The 17,320-nt window shown below is 33.9% G+C and overlaps 1 protein-coding gene across 10 annotated transcripts in view; it reads left to right on the top strand.

Annotated features, from left to right (window-relative positions):
- Positions 1–17,320, top strand: part of Zranb3 (zinc finger RANBP2-type containing 3) — a 237,497-nt gene that overhangs the window by 180,430 nt on the left and 39,747 nt on the right. For 9 of the 10 annotated variants that reach the window (XM_063258998.1, XM_063258989.1, XM_063258990.1 and 6 more), the window contains 4 exons: positions 1,852–1,971; positions 4,941–5,060; positions 8,070–8,249; positions 10,841–10,993. In XM_063258998.1, the coding sequence (XP_063115068.1) occupies positions 1,852–1,971; positions 4,941–5,060; positions 8,070–8,249; positions 10,841–10,993 (573 nt within the window). The remainder of the gene's footprint in view (positions 1–1,851; positions 1,972–4,940; positions 5,061–8,069; positions 8,250–10,840; positions 10,994–17,320) is intronic. The other variant, XM_063258994.1, reaches the window with a different exon arrangement.

Below are 17,320 nucleotides of genomic sequence, written 5' to 3'. Positions count from 1 at the left end.
TCTGTTTGTTTTGGGACATAAGGCAGTAATAAATGTTAAGGAAGAAAAGTAATGAAAATGCTTACTATATATGCACCTTTGTGGGTAGGAGCAGTGCTGGATATCAAAGCCAAGCCTATTTGCATGCTGGCAAGTGCTCTTATCACTGAGTTATCCCTATTGCTTTAATATGTATTATGTAACCTTTATTTAATCTCTATGATTGCAGAATATACCTACTTCTTAGTCTGTTTTGTGATGTTATAACAGAATACCTGAGACTTAGTAATTTATAAGCAACAGTTTATTTGGCTCATACAGACAAGTCTAATATCAAGGGGCCCCAGCATCTAATAAGGGCTTTTGTACTAGATTTTACCATGGAAAAAAGCAGAAAAGAAAGATAACCCAAAGGAGGAAGAAATTGAATTTGCATCTTCAAGCCCTTTAATAATTGTCATTAATCCATTCATGAGGGTAACACCTCTCATTAGGCCCCCTTCTCCCAAGACTTACATTAAGGATTGAATTTCCAAGCTGTGCTTTTAGAGAAGCACATCCAAACAATAGCACATTCATAATCTATATAGGATGTGATTTATTTAAATAAACTGTTTTACTTTTGCTAAGGAATAAATGTCTAGTGTTCTGCCAGGACAGTTCAAGTAAGCACCAGTGACACAGACTCCATAGAAAGGATATGGAGCAATGCCCTACTTCCACATTCTTTCAGCAAGTCCTCTGTTCTTGGCACATTTCCATCTCTGTTCCAGACGTGCCATTTCCTTGGCCTTTTAACTGATTGGATGTAAACTAGATGTTTCTCTACCTTCCATAATGCCTATCTTACTAGTCCTCCGACAGACTGGTTAATCAGTTACTAAACAGCATCTACTTGTTAGCTTCCAAACTCTTGTTGCTGTTCCCTTTCTCCAGTTTTTTGTCCCTGTGCAGTTTGCTGTTATTTAAACATAGCATTGAGAGCGAATGGAGATTAAATGTGTTCAACTTGCCATCCTTCACCCAAATTTTTTAGTAACTAGTTTTCATAGTCAAGCAATACTATATTCATGTTTTAAGTTTAATTCATGCTCTCCACTTTAAATTCAATCCCAATTTAACTTATCTCATTTTAATCCCTCATTCTCAGTAGATAACTTGGCCTCATTAACTAAGAAGAGCCTATTCTGTCTGAATCTTCTTGATTGTGCTTGCTGGATACCTCACATTTTCTCCATATGTCACCATTTTCTTACACTTCCTTTCTGTAGTCATTCTAGTCTTCTAGAACTTTCTTCTAGAAGACAAGCTGAATACCCTCATTTGCTGTTTCTCCTAGCCTATTACTTTTTAACTGCTTGTTTATAAGCTTACCTATGTTTCTTAATTTAAAAAATGAACTAACCAACTTCCCTTAAACCTTAAACTTCAGTCAGACTTCACTCTTCCTTTAAAAAATAAAAGATATCGTTCACCTGATTTTCTAGCCCTCACCTGATTGGTTTTTTTTCATTTTCTCAAGTTGGTGTGCCTAGTCTTCAATATATTTTTCAAAATCATCTTCTAAACAAACTGCTAATCTCATATTCATCATACACCACTTGACTCTTTCTTTCTTGACTTATTTTCCTTTCTTCTAATTCTTGTTTTATTTTTCCCATTCTCTTTATCCCTCTTTTTCAACATGTCCCTTTTGGGTGGGTTTCTACTTCCTTAGGCTACCCAGAAAAGAAATAGGATAAAGTTTTATAGAACTACTGATACTCAGAGACTTAACTGATTTGGGGGGCCTTTTCCTTGCCTAATTGAAAGTGACTTGATTTTTAATAAAATTTTTTATGACATCAATAAAGTTTAACTTTTAATATTTAGGCAGGTGCAGTAAAGGATTATATTAAGATGATGCTTCAGAATGACTCACTTAAATTTCTGGTGTTTGCTCACCACTTAAACATGCTTCAAGCTTGCACAGAAGCAGTAATTGAAAACAAGGTATGTTGGCATTTTCCCATGAAATAATTCTTAGAATGCAGATTTTACTATTCTAAACATTACTTGTAACTTCGTAATTTGAATGTTTTTGTCTTCTTTAGGTGGTGGTTTATAAAATTGTTATTTTATAACTTACTAAAGTTTTTCACATAAATTATACTAATATACTATGATATGCTATTTTTTCTTTTATACTAATCTTCATATTTTCTTATGATTAATTTATCTAAATCAATTAATGATTTGTGGCCCTTATAGCTATTGTAATTTTTGTTTTCTTCCTGGTTATACTGAGTGATGTAGTTGCAAACACAATTAAAAGTTAAATTTTTTATTAACCTTCATGCTAGCCTTTGGATGGTGTGATATAAAGGGAAGAATGAATCCTGCAAATAGTAGTGCCCAAGTATAGTAATATCTTTTAAACATCCAGGCAGTATACTCTATGGAAAATGATAATTTAGCATAGATCAATTTGAAACATGTGGCCTGTGTTTATCCACTTAGCTCTACCAAATGAGCTGGCCTTACTCCATTTTCTACCTTGATTTCCAATAGTTCTATTAGTGACAGCATCCTCCATTTTTCCTAGGTATATATCTGTTATCATTCTCGTCAAATGCTGGGAGCTTCCAGGGATGTTCCGAAGTAACAAAAAGAAATTTCCTGACAAATAATTTGAACTTAATATACATGTAGCAACAAAGCATCTTGCCAGCATATGTAGATTTTTAAAATTTTTGTGTATATTTTTTTAAAAAAACATTATATACATTTTTAAGCTTTTGCTAATCTATTCATTAACATTCAACAAAGATGTATTTCCTTTATAGAATTTATAACAATGTAATAAAATGCTTTTGTTAAATTAAAAAGTTCTTTCTCATGAGGAAGAGTTAAACTTAGAAATAATTTTTAAATGATTGAGCAAAATAATTAGAATTATAATATCTTCTTATTCTGATTCTATTATATCTTCAACCATTAGAATTTATTTCAAGTATAAAAAGCTGTTTTTTTCCCATGTCCATATAACTAATATCTTTAAAACTCATTTAACTTTGTTAAGTGTTAAAAATATAGGTACTTAGGTAATGGGAGGTAAACTTTCTACCAAATTTCTCATACTCTGAGCATGTATTTTCTTTAGAAAGCTTTTCCCAGATTTTATAATCTCCCTTAATATAGATACTAAGAAGATCACTGGAAATTTTATATTTGCTTTTGACAACAGAAAACCAGTAAGGTACATTCTGCTAAATAATTAATTTGGATATTCCTATTTAAAAGTGATTATTCATGTGTTACAACTAATTAAGGCTGGGGCTGGGGATTTAGCTCAACGGTATAAACACCTACCTTGCAAGCAGGCGGTCATGAGTTCAATCCCTGGTACTGATAAAAAAGAAAAAGACAAAAAAAAATTACAACTAATCAAGACTTTGTTGTTTTGTTTTGTTTTTGTTACTGTGACTCGAACTCAGGACCTTGTGCTTGCCAAGCAGGCCCTTGTGCCACTGAACTAGATCCAGAGATCTAGTGCCACAGAACTATGAACCAAAGCACAAGGCTTTGGTTTAATAAAAGCAAAAATAAAAACAAAGCAAAAAAAAAGTTTCTCTATATTTTAAAGATATGTGTGGCTGTCTCAATTTCCCACCTCAGTGAAAAAGACCATATTACTTACTTCTTTTAAGTTAATAATGTGAAAAAATAAGAGAACTCAAATAGTGCATTAAGAATATATTCGAGTGTGGGATGTGGTAGCACATACCTATAATCTCAACACTTGGGAGACTGAGACAGGAAGACTGTTGTGAGTTTGAGGCCAGCCTGGGCTACAAAGTGAATTTAAGGCCAGGCAGAACTGCATAGTAAGTCCCTGTTTCAAAAAGACAAAAAGAAAAAGAATACATTTGAATAGCCACTCAAGGTGGTGCACGCCTGTGATCTCAGCACTCAGGAGGCTGAGTCAGAGGAAGAGGATTGCTGAGTTTGAGGCCAACTTGGGCTAGGCAGTGAGTTCACAGCTAGCCTGAATGAATATATAGCAAGATCCTGTCTCAAAAAAAAAAAAAAATAAAGAAAGAAAGAAATAAAGGAATATATTTGAGAATCTATGTATATGTGGGGGGAGCGCAAAATAAATAAGAAGCAGGGAGATCTTTTTAAAATTAATGGTGTAATAAGATGGAAGGAGGAGGAGAGAAGGGAGGAAAAAGGAATGGGAAAAAAATGAAGGGAAAAATGATGAAAATAGAGCTTTTGAAATAAGAAGGGGACCAAGAGTTGGAAGGAGCAGGGAGGGAGGGAAGGGGAAGCAGATGGAAGAGGAAAGAAAGAATACTTAAGATGTATTCTATACATGTACCAATTCTTCACAATAAATATAACCATTATATACTGCAAACATGTTCTCTGCTATTAAAATTTTTTGAAAATGATATATATTCTCTAGTTGGGAATATATTTGGGTCATACTTCAGAAACAGATGCGTTGTCCTATGAATCCTTACTATGTGGGCAAAATCGTCTCTCTTTTCTCTTACATATCTGGCTTTACTTTCCCTTTGGAATTAACTTTAAAATTAATCTGCTTAATCTTTAAAGTTTATGTATCAACTTACATAGGCTTTTTACTAAAGATAAAATTAGCTAAAATGTTAATTTAACTCTTCAAAAAAGAGTTGTAGAACCCCTATTGTATTTAAACCATTGCCCTTGGCATTGAAGATATAAAAACAAATTAGACATAGACCTTCCTCCATAGCTTTTTGATTAAAAACAAGAAATTGTTGTAAGAAGCTATTAAGAGATGGTTAGAATTCTTCTTATGTAACATTTGCCAACCTGTCATCTTAAGTGGTTCCTTTTTTAATATGACCATAAAAATAAGATGTAAAATATATAAAAGAAGAAGAATTTACAAAGATTTGTCCTAATTTTTCCATTTTTCTTCTTGATACCAGACTCGTTATGTTAGAATAGATGGAAGCGTTCCATCTTCAGAAAGGATACATCTGGTTAATCAGTTTCAAAAGGACCCTGATACTCGTGTGGCTATCCTAAGCATTCAGGCTGCTGGCCAGGTGAGAAATTTCAAGTCTAAATTTGATGGGAAAATATCACTGATATAATAAAAAGGCCATTAACTACAATTTTGTTTTGTAGTTTTTGGTTTGACTGGAAGTATTCCATGTAGGACTGCTAAAAATCAGGTATTATGAGACAAAGGAAAAGAAAAGAAAAAATATTAGGGAAAGCAATGCCACACTGTGTAAAATGGGATCTTTTTCCTGCTACAGTCTAAAATATGTTGATGTAAATGTCAAAACCAAAACTTTTAGGACAGGGAAAAATAATTGAACATACCTTCTGTGCCATCAGCCTGGCATATGCCAAAGATTTATTTTTACCTAACTGTTGTACATTAGTGAATTGAAACTATGAGGGTGAAGAAGTTCTGGGACTTGCTAATTCTTACTAAAAGGAGTGTGTCTAAACACTTCCTTCATGTTGAAGAATCTTAAATTTCCATGAAAATGAAACTTCCATTAGTCTGAGTTTTATACCAGTTAGAGTATTCCAACCTTAGAGAATATCTTCCTGAAGAGCTTCAGCCAAGAGTGGTAGTGCACAGTTGTAATACCAGCACTCTGGGAGGCTGAAGCAGAAGCATCATAAACTGGAGCCCATCCTATGCAACATAATGAGATCCTATCTCAAAATTTAAAAAACTAAAAATGGCTGGGATGTAACTCAGCACAAAGGCCCTGAGTTCAATCCCCATTATTGCTTCAGGGATGGATCAGGGGGAGATACTCATAGCAGGGGAGATAGTAATTGGGAGAAATTCAGACAGGAGAGTTCAGGACTATTTAAAATTAAAAATGATTTTTTAAAATTAAGAATTCCCATTTTATTCAAGACCATATCCTGAAGACCTTGGTATAATTCAAGACTAATATACATAAGGACTAATACAAAGCTTTGGAAACAAAGCTTTGTAAATAAGGAGGGGAGGAGGGTAAAGAGGAGGAGGGAAATGGGGAGCAAATGGAATCAAGACATATCATGCTAAGGTACAAATTCCCTATGATGCATGTGATCATTATGTATATCTAAACTGTACCAATAATAAGACTAATATCTTCATAAAAATGAAGGAAAATTGGAAGTGGTTTGTTCTTGATGCTATGAATCTTACATTTTGTTTTGTTTGAGGCAGGATCTTGCTACGTGGTTCAGGGTGGTTTTGAACTCACTATGTAGCCAACACTCACCTTGAACTCACAGTGATCCTCCTGCGTTAGTCCCTTGAGTGCTGGGATTACAAGCATGTGCCACATGCCCAGCTTTTACATTATATTTTAACAGCCCTTTAGGGTAATAATGATCTTATGGCATTTTTGGTCATAAGTAGGAGCACAGTTTACCATTGTGCTTTTAAAAAATCCATGTTTTATTTTTCTAGCCTACTTTATAAAATGGCTGGACTTTTCAGCTTGAGAATTGGCATCCCATTTAATGAATGTGAATATGACTTTGTTACATGATATGAAAATATTTTAAGTTAAAATAACATCCAAATAATAGCATAAGACCTTTTGTAAATAAGGAGAGAAAGAGGAATGGAAGAGAAGGAAAGGGAATGGGAAAAAAAAAAGAATCAGGATGGGTCATGTATAGGTACAAATTCCCTATGATGAATGTGACCATTATGTATACCTAAAATGTACCAATAAACATAATTAATTTAAAAAATAATAATAATAGCATCAGAGTCACAAAAGTCATGTATAGAAGTTCCACTGCACATGAACAACAACATGATCTTTAAAGTGATGCATTTTCAGCATGTTTTATGTCAGGAGATTATTTCATATATTGATTTTTTAAAAAATTACTTGATATTTTTATGTCCTATTTCAAACTAATGTAAAATGCAGTTGCATAAATAAAGTAACTACAGTATATTTACTGAGATATAAAGTAGTAAACTTCAAGGTCTTTGGCATGTAACATGAGAAATTTCACAGAAAGGAAATAGTATGGTTGGAAACATGATTTTCTTCACTACATAGCAGATTGAATTAAATGAAAAGGTTGTCAGTGCTCTCTGCTTATGGATACCATGTATTAGAAATTATTTTCTCATTTATGATGGATTTCTTTTTTTAAATTTTTATTTAAAAAAGAGAAAAGTCAAGAAAGAAAAACAAAAAGCAAAAAGCATAAACAACAACAGAAAATTCAAAACAATAAGTACAGGTCTTCAAAACAGAATGAAAGAAATTTAACAATGGTTGTTATATTTCATATTGTCCACTTTTTCAAACATATAGAAGAATATTAAAGAAAATAGAAAAACAAGAAGTGTAAAACAATACCAAATTTAAAAAGATATCATTGTAGAATCGCTAGTTGTTACATTTCTTATTGTCATCTTAAAAATAGTTGCCAAAGTCACAAAAATCAAAGCATAAGTAGTGGATAGATACTGAAATATTGATAGTACAAATCCTTCTGTTCAGTGTTCCAACAGAGATTCAGTAATATGGTCATCTATCTTCCACACTATACATACTCTTTAAAGTGCTCTTTAGAGCACTTTCCTTCCCTTTCGCTTTCACAGTATCTGTTATACTTTTTGGATCCCATTATTCTGTCAGACTTTATTGTTTCTTACACTAGAGAGACAATGTGATATTTATTCATGTGAGTCTTGTTTATTTTGCTAATGAGGATATTTTCAAGTTGCCTCTATTTACCTATATATGATGGATTTCATTAGATTTCGAACTGATAAAGTGAATATAGTCTTTATCAAAGGTTAAAGTGATTTTGTTTTTATATACAATTTACCTAGCAACCTGACTTGAAATACGTTGTTTACCAGGCTGTCTTGCAGTAAGCTGTCTTCATTTGTCTTTCATGAGTTAACTTAATTTTGCTTCCAAGGAACAACTGATTTGTTTTTAAGTCTTTTAGTGTGCTCTTCTCTATTTAACATGTTTAGAAGGCCTTGGTTGTATAGGACCTTTATGCTACATTCTCTATTTATTTGTATCTCATTTTCTTTGCTTTATTTTGCTTAGGGTTTGACATTTACTGCTGCAAGTCATGTTGTATTTGCCGAGTTGTATTGGGACCCTGGACACTTAAAACAAGCAGAAGATCGTGCTCACCGAATTGGACAGTACAGTTCTGTGAATATTCACTACCTTATTGCAAATGGGACTTTAGACACCTTTATGTGGGGAATGTTGAATCGAAAGGTAAAAGTTCAGTTTTTTCCAGGTTACTGACTTTCTTAGTATGTTTCATAGCCTGCATGCGTTAAAAGACTGAGTTTTAAAGTGTTCAAGCAAAGGATACTTAAATATACCAAGATAATGATGAGAGAGACCAAGCTCAGAAAAAACTTCCTTTGGTAATATCCTGCCTACTATCACTTCTAATGATAGGCACGAATTGGTGTATATTTCTATTATTTTCTAAACTTTTCTTCTTAAGGTAATTGATCTTTTTATTCAATCTTATTTTTATCTTTGTGTGTGTGTGTGTGTGTGTGTGTGTGTGTGTGTGTGTGTATTTGTGTGTTTGTATGTGGTACTTTGAGCCCAGGGCCTCACAAATGCTAGACAAATACTCTATCACTGCTTCTTCTACTTGGTTTTATTTTTATTTTTTTTTGTTGGGAGGGAGGTGTACAGAGAACCAAACCCATGACCTTGTGCTTGCCAGGCAAACACTGATGCTGCTGAACTATATCTGTGGCCCCATACTTGTTTTTATTTTTGTTTGTTTCTACCACTTTGCAGCCTAGAAGAATAAGATTAGTATTATTTACTTTTTTATTTTTATCCATTTAATTAAAGGGAAAAATATAGCAGGATATAATATAGTAACCCACTTTGACTTTCTATTATCTCGATTTGAAGCCCTGTATTACTCTCACCATCTTGTTTTTGACTGAGGTTCCTCTATTCTGTTTTGCTGGATAGTATCAGGTTCGAAAGTTTAGGCATCAGCTGAGAAGATAATGAGATTCATTATAACGCCCATTCTCGTTGACTTTTATCTACTTTTGAAGACCTACAATATCTCCAATGTTTTGGTTTTGTCGGTTTTATTCTTTACTGTTTTGTTCAATTGTATTACAACTAATGATATAGGCAATTCTATTAGAAATAGCGGGAGGCATTATGGTAACCATTGTTGATCACCTTGTATTATGTTTTTATATTATCTATTATATCCACCCTTTTGACTTGACCGATTCTGTTCTGTTATGTCACATTTGATTTTACTCTCTTCCAAAAAAGCAATAAGAACCGTGGGAGCAATGAAACCCAAAATGTGTAATAGTCACTGTACAAAAGAGAGGAAAAGAAAGTGCTCTAAACTATATAACTGCATGTATATTTAAATGTATAAGATAGAAAATGATATCACAGAGTTTTATTGGATCATTGAACAGAACTGTTTGCAGTATCATTGTTGGAATGTCCACTCTACAAGCTTTAATTTTGTGACTTGAACAATTATTTCTAAGATGGCAATATGTAATCCATTAACTAGTGATTTCCTACTGCGCATTTTTTTCTTCTGTAAATCTGTATAACTTGTACCCCTTCACTGTTTTTTTTTCTTTCTTTTCTTTTCTCCTTAAATAAAAATTAAAAAAAAAAAGAATAAGATTAGTAAATATTTGGCCATAGTGTTTGAAGTTCTAAGTCTGTTTGGTAGCATAAAAATAAACCTTTTCCAGAAAAAAAAATTCTTGAATTCTAGATTCCAGTAAAGGTAGGAATAAAATTGTTTGCTGTTTTCTCGGCTCTGTTCTGCTCTCTCAGTTCTCTCTTCTTTCCAAAATTGCAGGATGCTTCTAGAAAAGATTTGACTAAGAATTCAAGGATTTCTGTTCTAGGTTTACTATAACAGAATAATAATATTAGTAATAAAAATTTACTTCTCATGATTCTCACAATTGGAAGTCTAAGATCAAGACGCCAGCATGGTCAGGTTCTATTGAGGATCCTCTTCCAAGTAAGACTGCTAACTTCTTTTTGTTTTTGTTTTTTGTCTTTTTCATTTTTATCGGTACCGGGGATTGAACTCACAACTACCTGCTTGCAAGGCAGGTGCTTATGCCACGGAGCTAAATCCCCAGGCCCCAAAGCTATTTGTGTTTTGGTTTTTTGTTTTTTGTTTTTTTTTTGTCTTTTTGTCTTTTTCCTTTTTTATCGGTACCAGGAATCGAACTCACGACTGCCTGCTTGCAAGGCAGGCGCTTATGCCGCTGAGCTAAATCCCCAGCCAAGACTACTAACTTCATGCATCTTCACATGGTAGGAGGAGGACAAGAGAGCCCTCTGGAGCCCTTTATAAACTCATTAATACCAGTCCTAGGGTTCTCACCTTCAAGACCAAATCACCTTCCAAATGCTCCACTTCCTCATGCCAGCGCAATTAGAGTTAGGATTTTGATGTGATGAACTTGAGAGGGAGCACGAATATTCCCTCTTTTACTGTGCTTTCTAAGCAGTGGTTGTAGATACTCAGCATTGTCAGTCATATTTGGCTAAATTTCAAAGTACATAAATGTTAGTATAAAAGTTTTTATGAGAAAAGCCTATATATAATATTTCTACTTAGATCTTTTACTCATTAAAGATAGAAATCTTGACTTGGTACTTTGATTGTAATTTTGAATAATTATATTACTAAAACCTATAGTCTGCTAGAAAAATAGGTTTTTCCTAGTTGATTGCTTGTTATTGAAATGCAAAATACAGTTACTGCTTAATAAGTTTCAACTGTAAGGTGAGCTATTGTAAAATTCATGTGCTTTTCCACTGTACAGGCTCAGATCACAGGGAGCACATTGAATGGTAGGAAGGAACAACTTCAAGCTGAAGAAAGTGATAAGGAAAAATGGGATTTCCTGCAGTTTGCTGAAGCATGGACCCCAAATGACAGTTCTGAAGAGCTCAAGAAAGAAGTTTTGTTCACTCATGTAAGATGATATGGCTTGTTCTTTTTCACTTAACAACCTGAGATTATAACTGTAACATACATTTTTAAAATTTTTTATTCTTTGGCACATTTTAGATATACATAATGATAACATTTATCATAGGTAGTTCATATCTGTACATGATGTATCTTCTTCTTTTTTTCCCACTTACCCCTCCTCTCCTTTGAATTCTTCTCTTCCTTATTTAAAACCATTTTTTTCTATTTTTTTCTATTCTCATTTTTCCTTTTCCTTTCCTTCCTTTTCCCCTCCTCTCTCCCTTGTTCCTCAGCTCTTGATTATTCATGTCCACAAAGAAGAATTCACTTAGAGCTGGAAAATGTCATAGAACAAATAATTATATTAATAGAAGGTGACTTTTCCACCAGTTTTATCATTCACTGTTCAGCTCCTTAGATAAACAAGCTAAGCAGAATCCAAACTCCACAAGAAAATATAGAAATATCTTTATGACTCTGAAGGTAGAGAAGGATAGATGAAATTCCCTCAAATGCAGAAATAATAAAGAAATAGATTGAGATATTTAACTATATCAAAATTTGAAGTTTGTGTTGTACTAGATGTCCCATAAACAAGTCACAGTCTCAGTTAAAAGTTTATACTACTCAGTTAATGAAACATAAACATGTGATAACTCGGACCCTGGAATAAAACCCAAGGAAGCAAGAAATCAAAATCTGGGAAGCAAAGGCTTTATTTTAGGCCAGGCCAGGTGACACAGCCTCGGGTAGCCAATTTGGAGACTGCGTGCCTTACAGCTAGGGGATTAGGCTTTTAAAGCTGAAAAACCACAGGAATGTTGTAATTGCTGACACAGGTAGCATCTGGGCTTTACAGAACTTCCTGTAATTTCCTTGAAGTTAAGCATTTCTTAAAGAACAGCACATTTTATTACAGATAACTGCATGAAGGGTAGGGGAGGGGTTACAGGAAACTGATACCTAAGGCTTTTACAGCTTTCTCAGGAAATTGAAACTTAACCTAGAAAGATAGAAAGGTGGGGCTGGGGTTTTAGCTCAGCGGCATAAGCGCCTGCCTTACAAGCAGGCAGTCATGAGTTTGATCCCTGGTACCGATAAAAAGGAAAAAGACAAAAAAAAAAAAAAGAGATAGGAAGGGAAGCTGGGTGCTGAGCGGCATATACAGAACAGAAATGTGGCACAATGGTTAAACAAACAAACTGATAGAATTAGAAATAGAATGGTTACAACAAACAAACTGATAGAATTTTCGGCACGGCTAAAAAGATAGAAATATAAGATAAAGGTGGCCTTTATTTTAAGAATGCTTAGAGAGACCCCATGACCTCCAGAGTGTGGCTTTCTCTCTGCACCTGTTGTGGGGGGCATACATACAGCTTAGGTTTGGGGTGGCGCCTAAGGGGCATTACTGATGCACAGGTAGCCCATTGGAATTCATTTCCTGCCACAGGTAAATAGCCTAGGGGCATCAAGATAGAGCCCCTTGGTTCCACCTCCCAGCCTCCCACCACTGCAGCTTTCCATTCAGGGCAAAATCCTTTCACAAACCACCAAAAAATAGGTGAAGAATGTATCAGAGGGAACATCAATAGCCAAAAATCATAATAAAAAGTTCTGCCATACTAAGACAAGGCAGGTTATAAAAATAACTTTTTCCCTTTGTAGTTAGTAAGTGATCTATAGTATGATGCTTTCGGGTTATGTGACCATCTTACTCCCAAAATTTTTATACAGTGGTTTTACCATCATTGCTGGTTTTTACTTGAATCAGTATGGAAATGGTGGTTTTTCTATTTATGTCATTGTTTGTATATTCACTAGCTGGTATTTTTTGCAAAGAAGCATGTTATTTCTCCCTTAGGAAAATCATAAAAAAGTTGAGGATTCTCATTAAAAAAAAAAGTCAAGGATTCTTTTATTTTTGTTATTAATATTTACTGTGTTATAATCCTTCACATATTTTTTCTGTTTATGCTTAGATCTGGCTAGTAAAATCTCCTTTACACTGATTCTTTTCTTTAAAAAAATCCTCGTAATAATTCTCCGAGTACTTCTTTGGTTTCTGGTAAACAAAATTTCCAGATTCACTTTGAGTTCTCTTTGCTTCTGACTTGCAACTGGCTGTTTCTTTAAGGATTCCTGGTTCCTCATAAGTTGCTATTTAAAAATTAATATGAGGGGCTGGTGATATCTCAGCAGCACAGTGCCTGCCTTGCAAGCACTGAGTTCAATTCCTGATACCAAAAGAATGTGTGTATTTATAGATGTGTATATCTTTCAAAGTTTAGTGTTATTTTGCATAAAATTTCCAATTTTTAGATGGCTTCATATAAGTTGGCATCTTTTTGTGGGTGGGTGGGATTTTTTTTATTTAAAAAAGAAAGAAAAAAAGAAAAAGGTATAGAAATGATACAGAATGTCAAAGAAATAACATTAAGAAATCATCACTAGTTGATATATATTGCTATCTCCAGAAGTAGTTACTCAAGTTACAAAATCAAAGAGTCGAACAATCACAGTACAATTATTCTGTTTGATGATCTGTCAAAAACTTTATAATATGGTTACCTATCTTGCACACTTAAACATTTTCAGTGATATGGGTATACTTACAAGTTGTTCTTTCCTTTCGAGCACTTTCTTTCACTTTAGGAATCTTTTATTTTTAGTTGTTTTGCTTTGTTTATACTTTGTTTGATGTTTGGCCAGCAAATGAAGCATGCTTTGGTTGATTTTAGGTGGGCATGGCCTTTCTTTATACCCTATAGCTTCAAGGAAAAGTTGTTTTTTAAAGGGTTTTTGAAAACCAAGTTTTAACAATGAACATATTTTTCTTCTGAATGCTGCCAGAACTTTAGTATTTTCTCCAGGAATTTTTTTTTTTATGTATAATGATTTATTTCCAAATCTTTCCAAAAGTCTTAAATTTTTCTTCAGTATTTAGCAATTTTAAACTTTACCAAATTTTCCAAACTTGCCAATTGTCATCAAAAACGTGCTTAACTATAGCACTTCTAATTGGGTGGGTTTTAGCAACTTGTAGATAGTTGTGTGGTATCAGCATTTTAAGGAGTGTTCCTTTTATCTTTATCCCAGTGCCCTGCTGCTACAGTTGGAGGGAACTGGTGCAAACAGGAACCTTCTGCTTGGTATAAAAGATTGTCTCTGTAGTCAGCACAGCACTCAAAGGCTCAAGGAGGAGACCAAAAGCAAAGACTAAGCCTGAGGGCAAGAGAAAGTAAACTGAGGGCAGGCAGCACCCAGGAGCCTCTACCACCCTCCTTCCTGGCGCCCAATGTTCCTCTTACCCTCCAGTTCATCAGATTCAAAATGTTGTGGGCCCCATAAATGGTTTTTAGAAAACATATGAATTTGGTAAATTTGGCAAATTGATCCTCAGTAAATTATATTTCAGGTGAATGGACTTGTAACATATTGTTTACTAGACAAATAAGTCACTTAGCATGGGGGCTTTGGCTAATTTGGTTTTTGTGAATTGACTTAAAGTCTAAAATTGCGATGATCATGGGTCCTCTGATTTGGAAGAGGAAAAGTAGAAGAATGTGAAAAATACTTTCCTCAACATAGTTTTTATATTAGTTGTGGTATCTGCTGCCTCTTTTCTCTTCTGATACACTTGCCTTCAGAATTGTTTCGTCTTTTTCTTTCTCCCCTCATTTAGTCAGATTCCTCTTTCTGTCATATAACTCAGTTCTAACTATTGAGATTGACGGAAAAATACATAGAACCAGGGCTGGAAGTCCACTAGCATGTAGAAGTATAAGTATACCATGGTAAATTGTTAAAATATTGAAACATTTTGGTAATGGTTGGTGGGTACCCATTCTTCAGACCTGTCATTGTACTCCTTCACCCCCGCATGAGGACATTCTGGTCCACCCCATGATCCAGCACCACAATGAGCCTCTGGGACTTTGCTTTAACTCAACTTTGGAAGGCAACCCCTGCTATACCTGTTTTTATATTTTAGTATTTGAATAATCCACACAGACACATGAGGTACAACTTTTTGTCCATTTAAGATAAGAGTTTTACTTTATTTTATTTTATTTTTTGGTACCAGGGATCAAACTCACAGCCTTGCATTTACCAGGCAAGCTCGTGAGCCATTGAGCTAAATTCCCAGCCCATGAGTATAATTTTAAAATAAATTATTTACTAAAACAAATGAAACTCAAAGTCCAAATTAAATGAAGAGAAAAAAATTTCTAACATTATAAAAGTTACTTTTTTACAGCATATTTTCCCATCCCATAACTGAGCTGGCCTCTTTAGGGGTCAGTCACCAGTGTCCCTGCCTCAGATTCAGTCAGTTTGTTTATATTACCTCTTCCTTTCTTGAACTCCGGGATGTGCATCCATCTAAGTAGCCATGAAAAAAAAAAAAAAAAAAAAAAGTAACATGTATTTGAGAAGGAGAACTTCTCAGCCTAACAACTGAAATTTTAAAATATGATTTTAAAAATCCATAGTTTGCATTTTTAATTAAATGCCAACATTGTATGAAATGCTTGCCTTATTATAGGATAGAAAGTTCAAATAAAAAGTTGTTTTATATATATGAAAAGTAATCTTTTTCTCCACTAGTCTAGTAGTTGATTTGATTATAAATGGTAACAGTGAAAAGAAATAGATCATGGATCTAAATGAAGTCTAAATCTATTTTGTTCAAAATCCCTGTGCTGAAGGACTGGTATCTTAGGGCCAGTACATCATAAATTGGAATATTTGTTCAATATATATTATAGAAAATCAAACTGCTCTATAAATTTTTTTTCTGTATCAGGATCAAACTTATAATGTTGCGCTTGCCGGCAGGCACTTAACACTACTGAACTAAATCCCTGGCCCATTCCAGAGTCAGCATAGAAGGCTAATAATGACAAGAAAGTATCATATTTTGATAGAGACATAAACATTTAATAATCATAGCTTATGTCACATTGTATTATTATTAGACTTTTTTTTACCTTTGCAACTTCAGTAGTAATCAACATATATTATATTGGTAGTTATTCCATGTAGCCACTGTGATAAGCCCTTACTATTCATAACCTTATTTAACCTTCACAGCAACTCTAAAAGACAGATACTGTTACCATGCCCCACCAAAGCTCAAAAAGTTTACATAATCTGCCCAAGTCCACACAACCAATAAATGACAAAACTGAAATTTGAACCCAGTACTTTCTGCTATATTGTCTGTTCTCATACTCTTGCCAAAATATACTATATGCATTACAGTTAGCATGCCATGACCCCAGTAAATATTTGTGAAACATACAGAACATTAAAACATTTCAGTTTGATTTAGCTTGTGTTTATGGGACATACACTTTACACAGAGCAAAGGTTATATAAATATATATTAAGATTATATAATGTTGCTTAAATTGTTCTGTTCTGATCTGTATTATTATGTTAGTATGTTCTCTTTTATCTTAATCTCCTTTTAATTTTTTTAATAAAAAACGATTATATGTAGTGCAAATCAAAACCAGATGGAGATGCCATTTCACACCTACTAGGATGACTAAAATTTTAAAAAATAAGTATTGATGACGATGTAAAGAAATAAGTATTTATAGTGTGCTGGCGAGAGTGTAAAATACTGCATTTTGAAAAACAATGCTGACAACTCCTCTAAATGTTAAGCATATGCATAGTTACCATAAGACTTAGCAATTCTTATCCCAAGGGAACTGAAAGCATGTCCACACAAAAAGTTGCACATGAATGCCATGGCGGTATGATTTATAACTGTCAAAAAATTAAACAATCCCAATATCTGTAAATTAAAAGGATAAACAAAATGTGGCTTAACAACACAATGGAATATTATTTGACCTTAAAAAGGATGCGAGGGCCTGAAAATACTAATGTAAGTGAAAGAAGCCAGACACAAAGACTACATATGGAATGGCACCATTTATATGAATTGTCCAGAACAGGCATATCTGTAGAGAAATGTATTGGCTTCCAGAGGCTTAGGAGAGGGATGAATAAGAAATGGCCACCTAATGAATATGAGGTTTCTCTTTGAAGGTATAAAAATGTTCTATAATTAAATAATAGTGATGGTTGCACAACTCTGACTAAACCAAAAGTCACTTAGTTGCACATTTAAAAAGGGTGAATTTATGGTAAATAAGTTATATCACAAGGCCTTTTTTTTAAGATTATATGCAAGTGTATGAGAATGGAAAGATGAAGAAAAAACAGCCAACTTTCCTTTGGAGCTTACTCTAATTAGGAGAGAGAATTGTTAACAACTTACTTTACAGCAATATGATAAATGTGAAAA

This window comes from Cavia porcellus, unplaced genomic scaffold (genome assembly GCF_034190915.1).
Source record: "Cavia porcellus strain 051 isolate PalLab524CR breed Dunkin Hartley unplaced genomic scaffold, mCavPor4.1 scaffold_12, whole genome shotgun sequence".
NCBI lineage: Eukaryota > Metazoa > Chordata > Mammalia > Rodentia > Caviidae > Cavia > Cavia porcellus.
The sequence above is the reverse complement of the archived record's forward strand: the minus strand, read 5'-3'. Positions and strand labels throughout refer to the sequence as shown.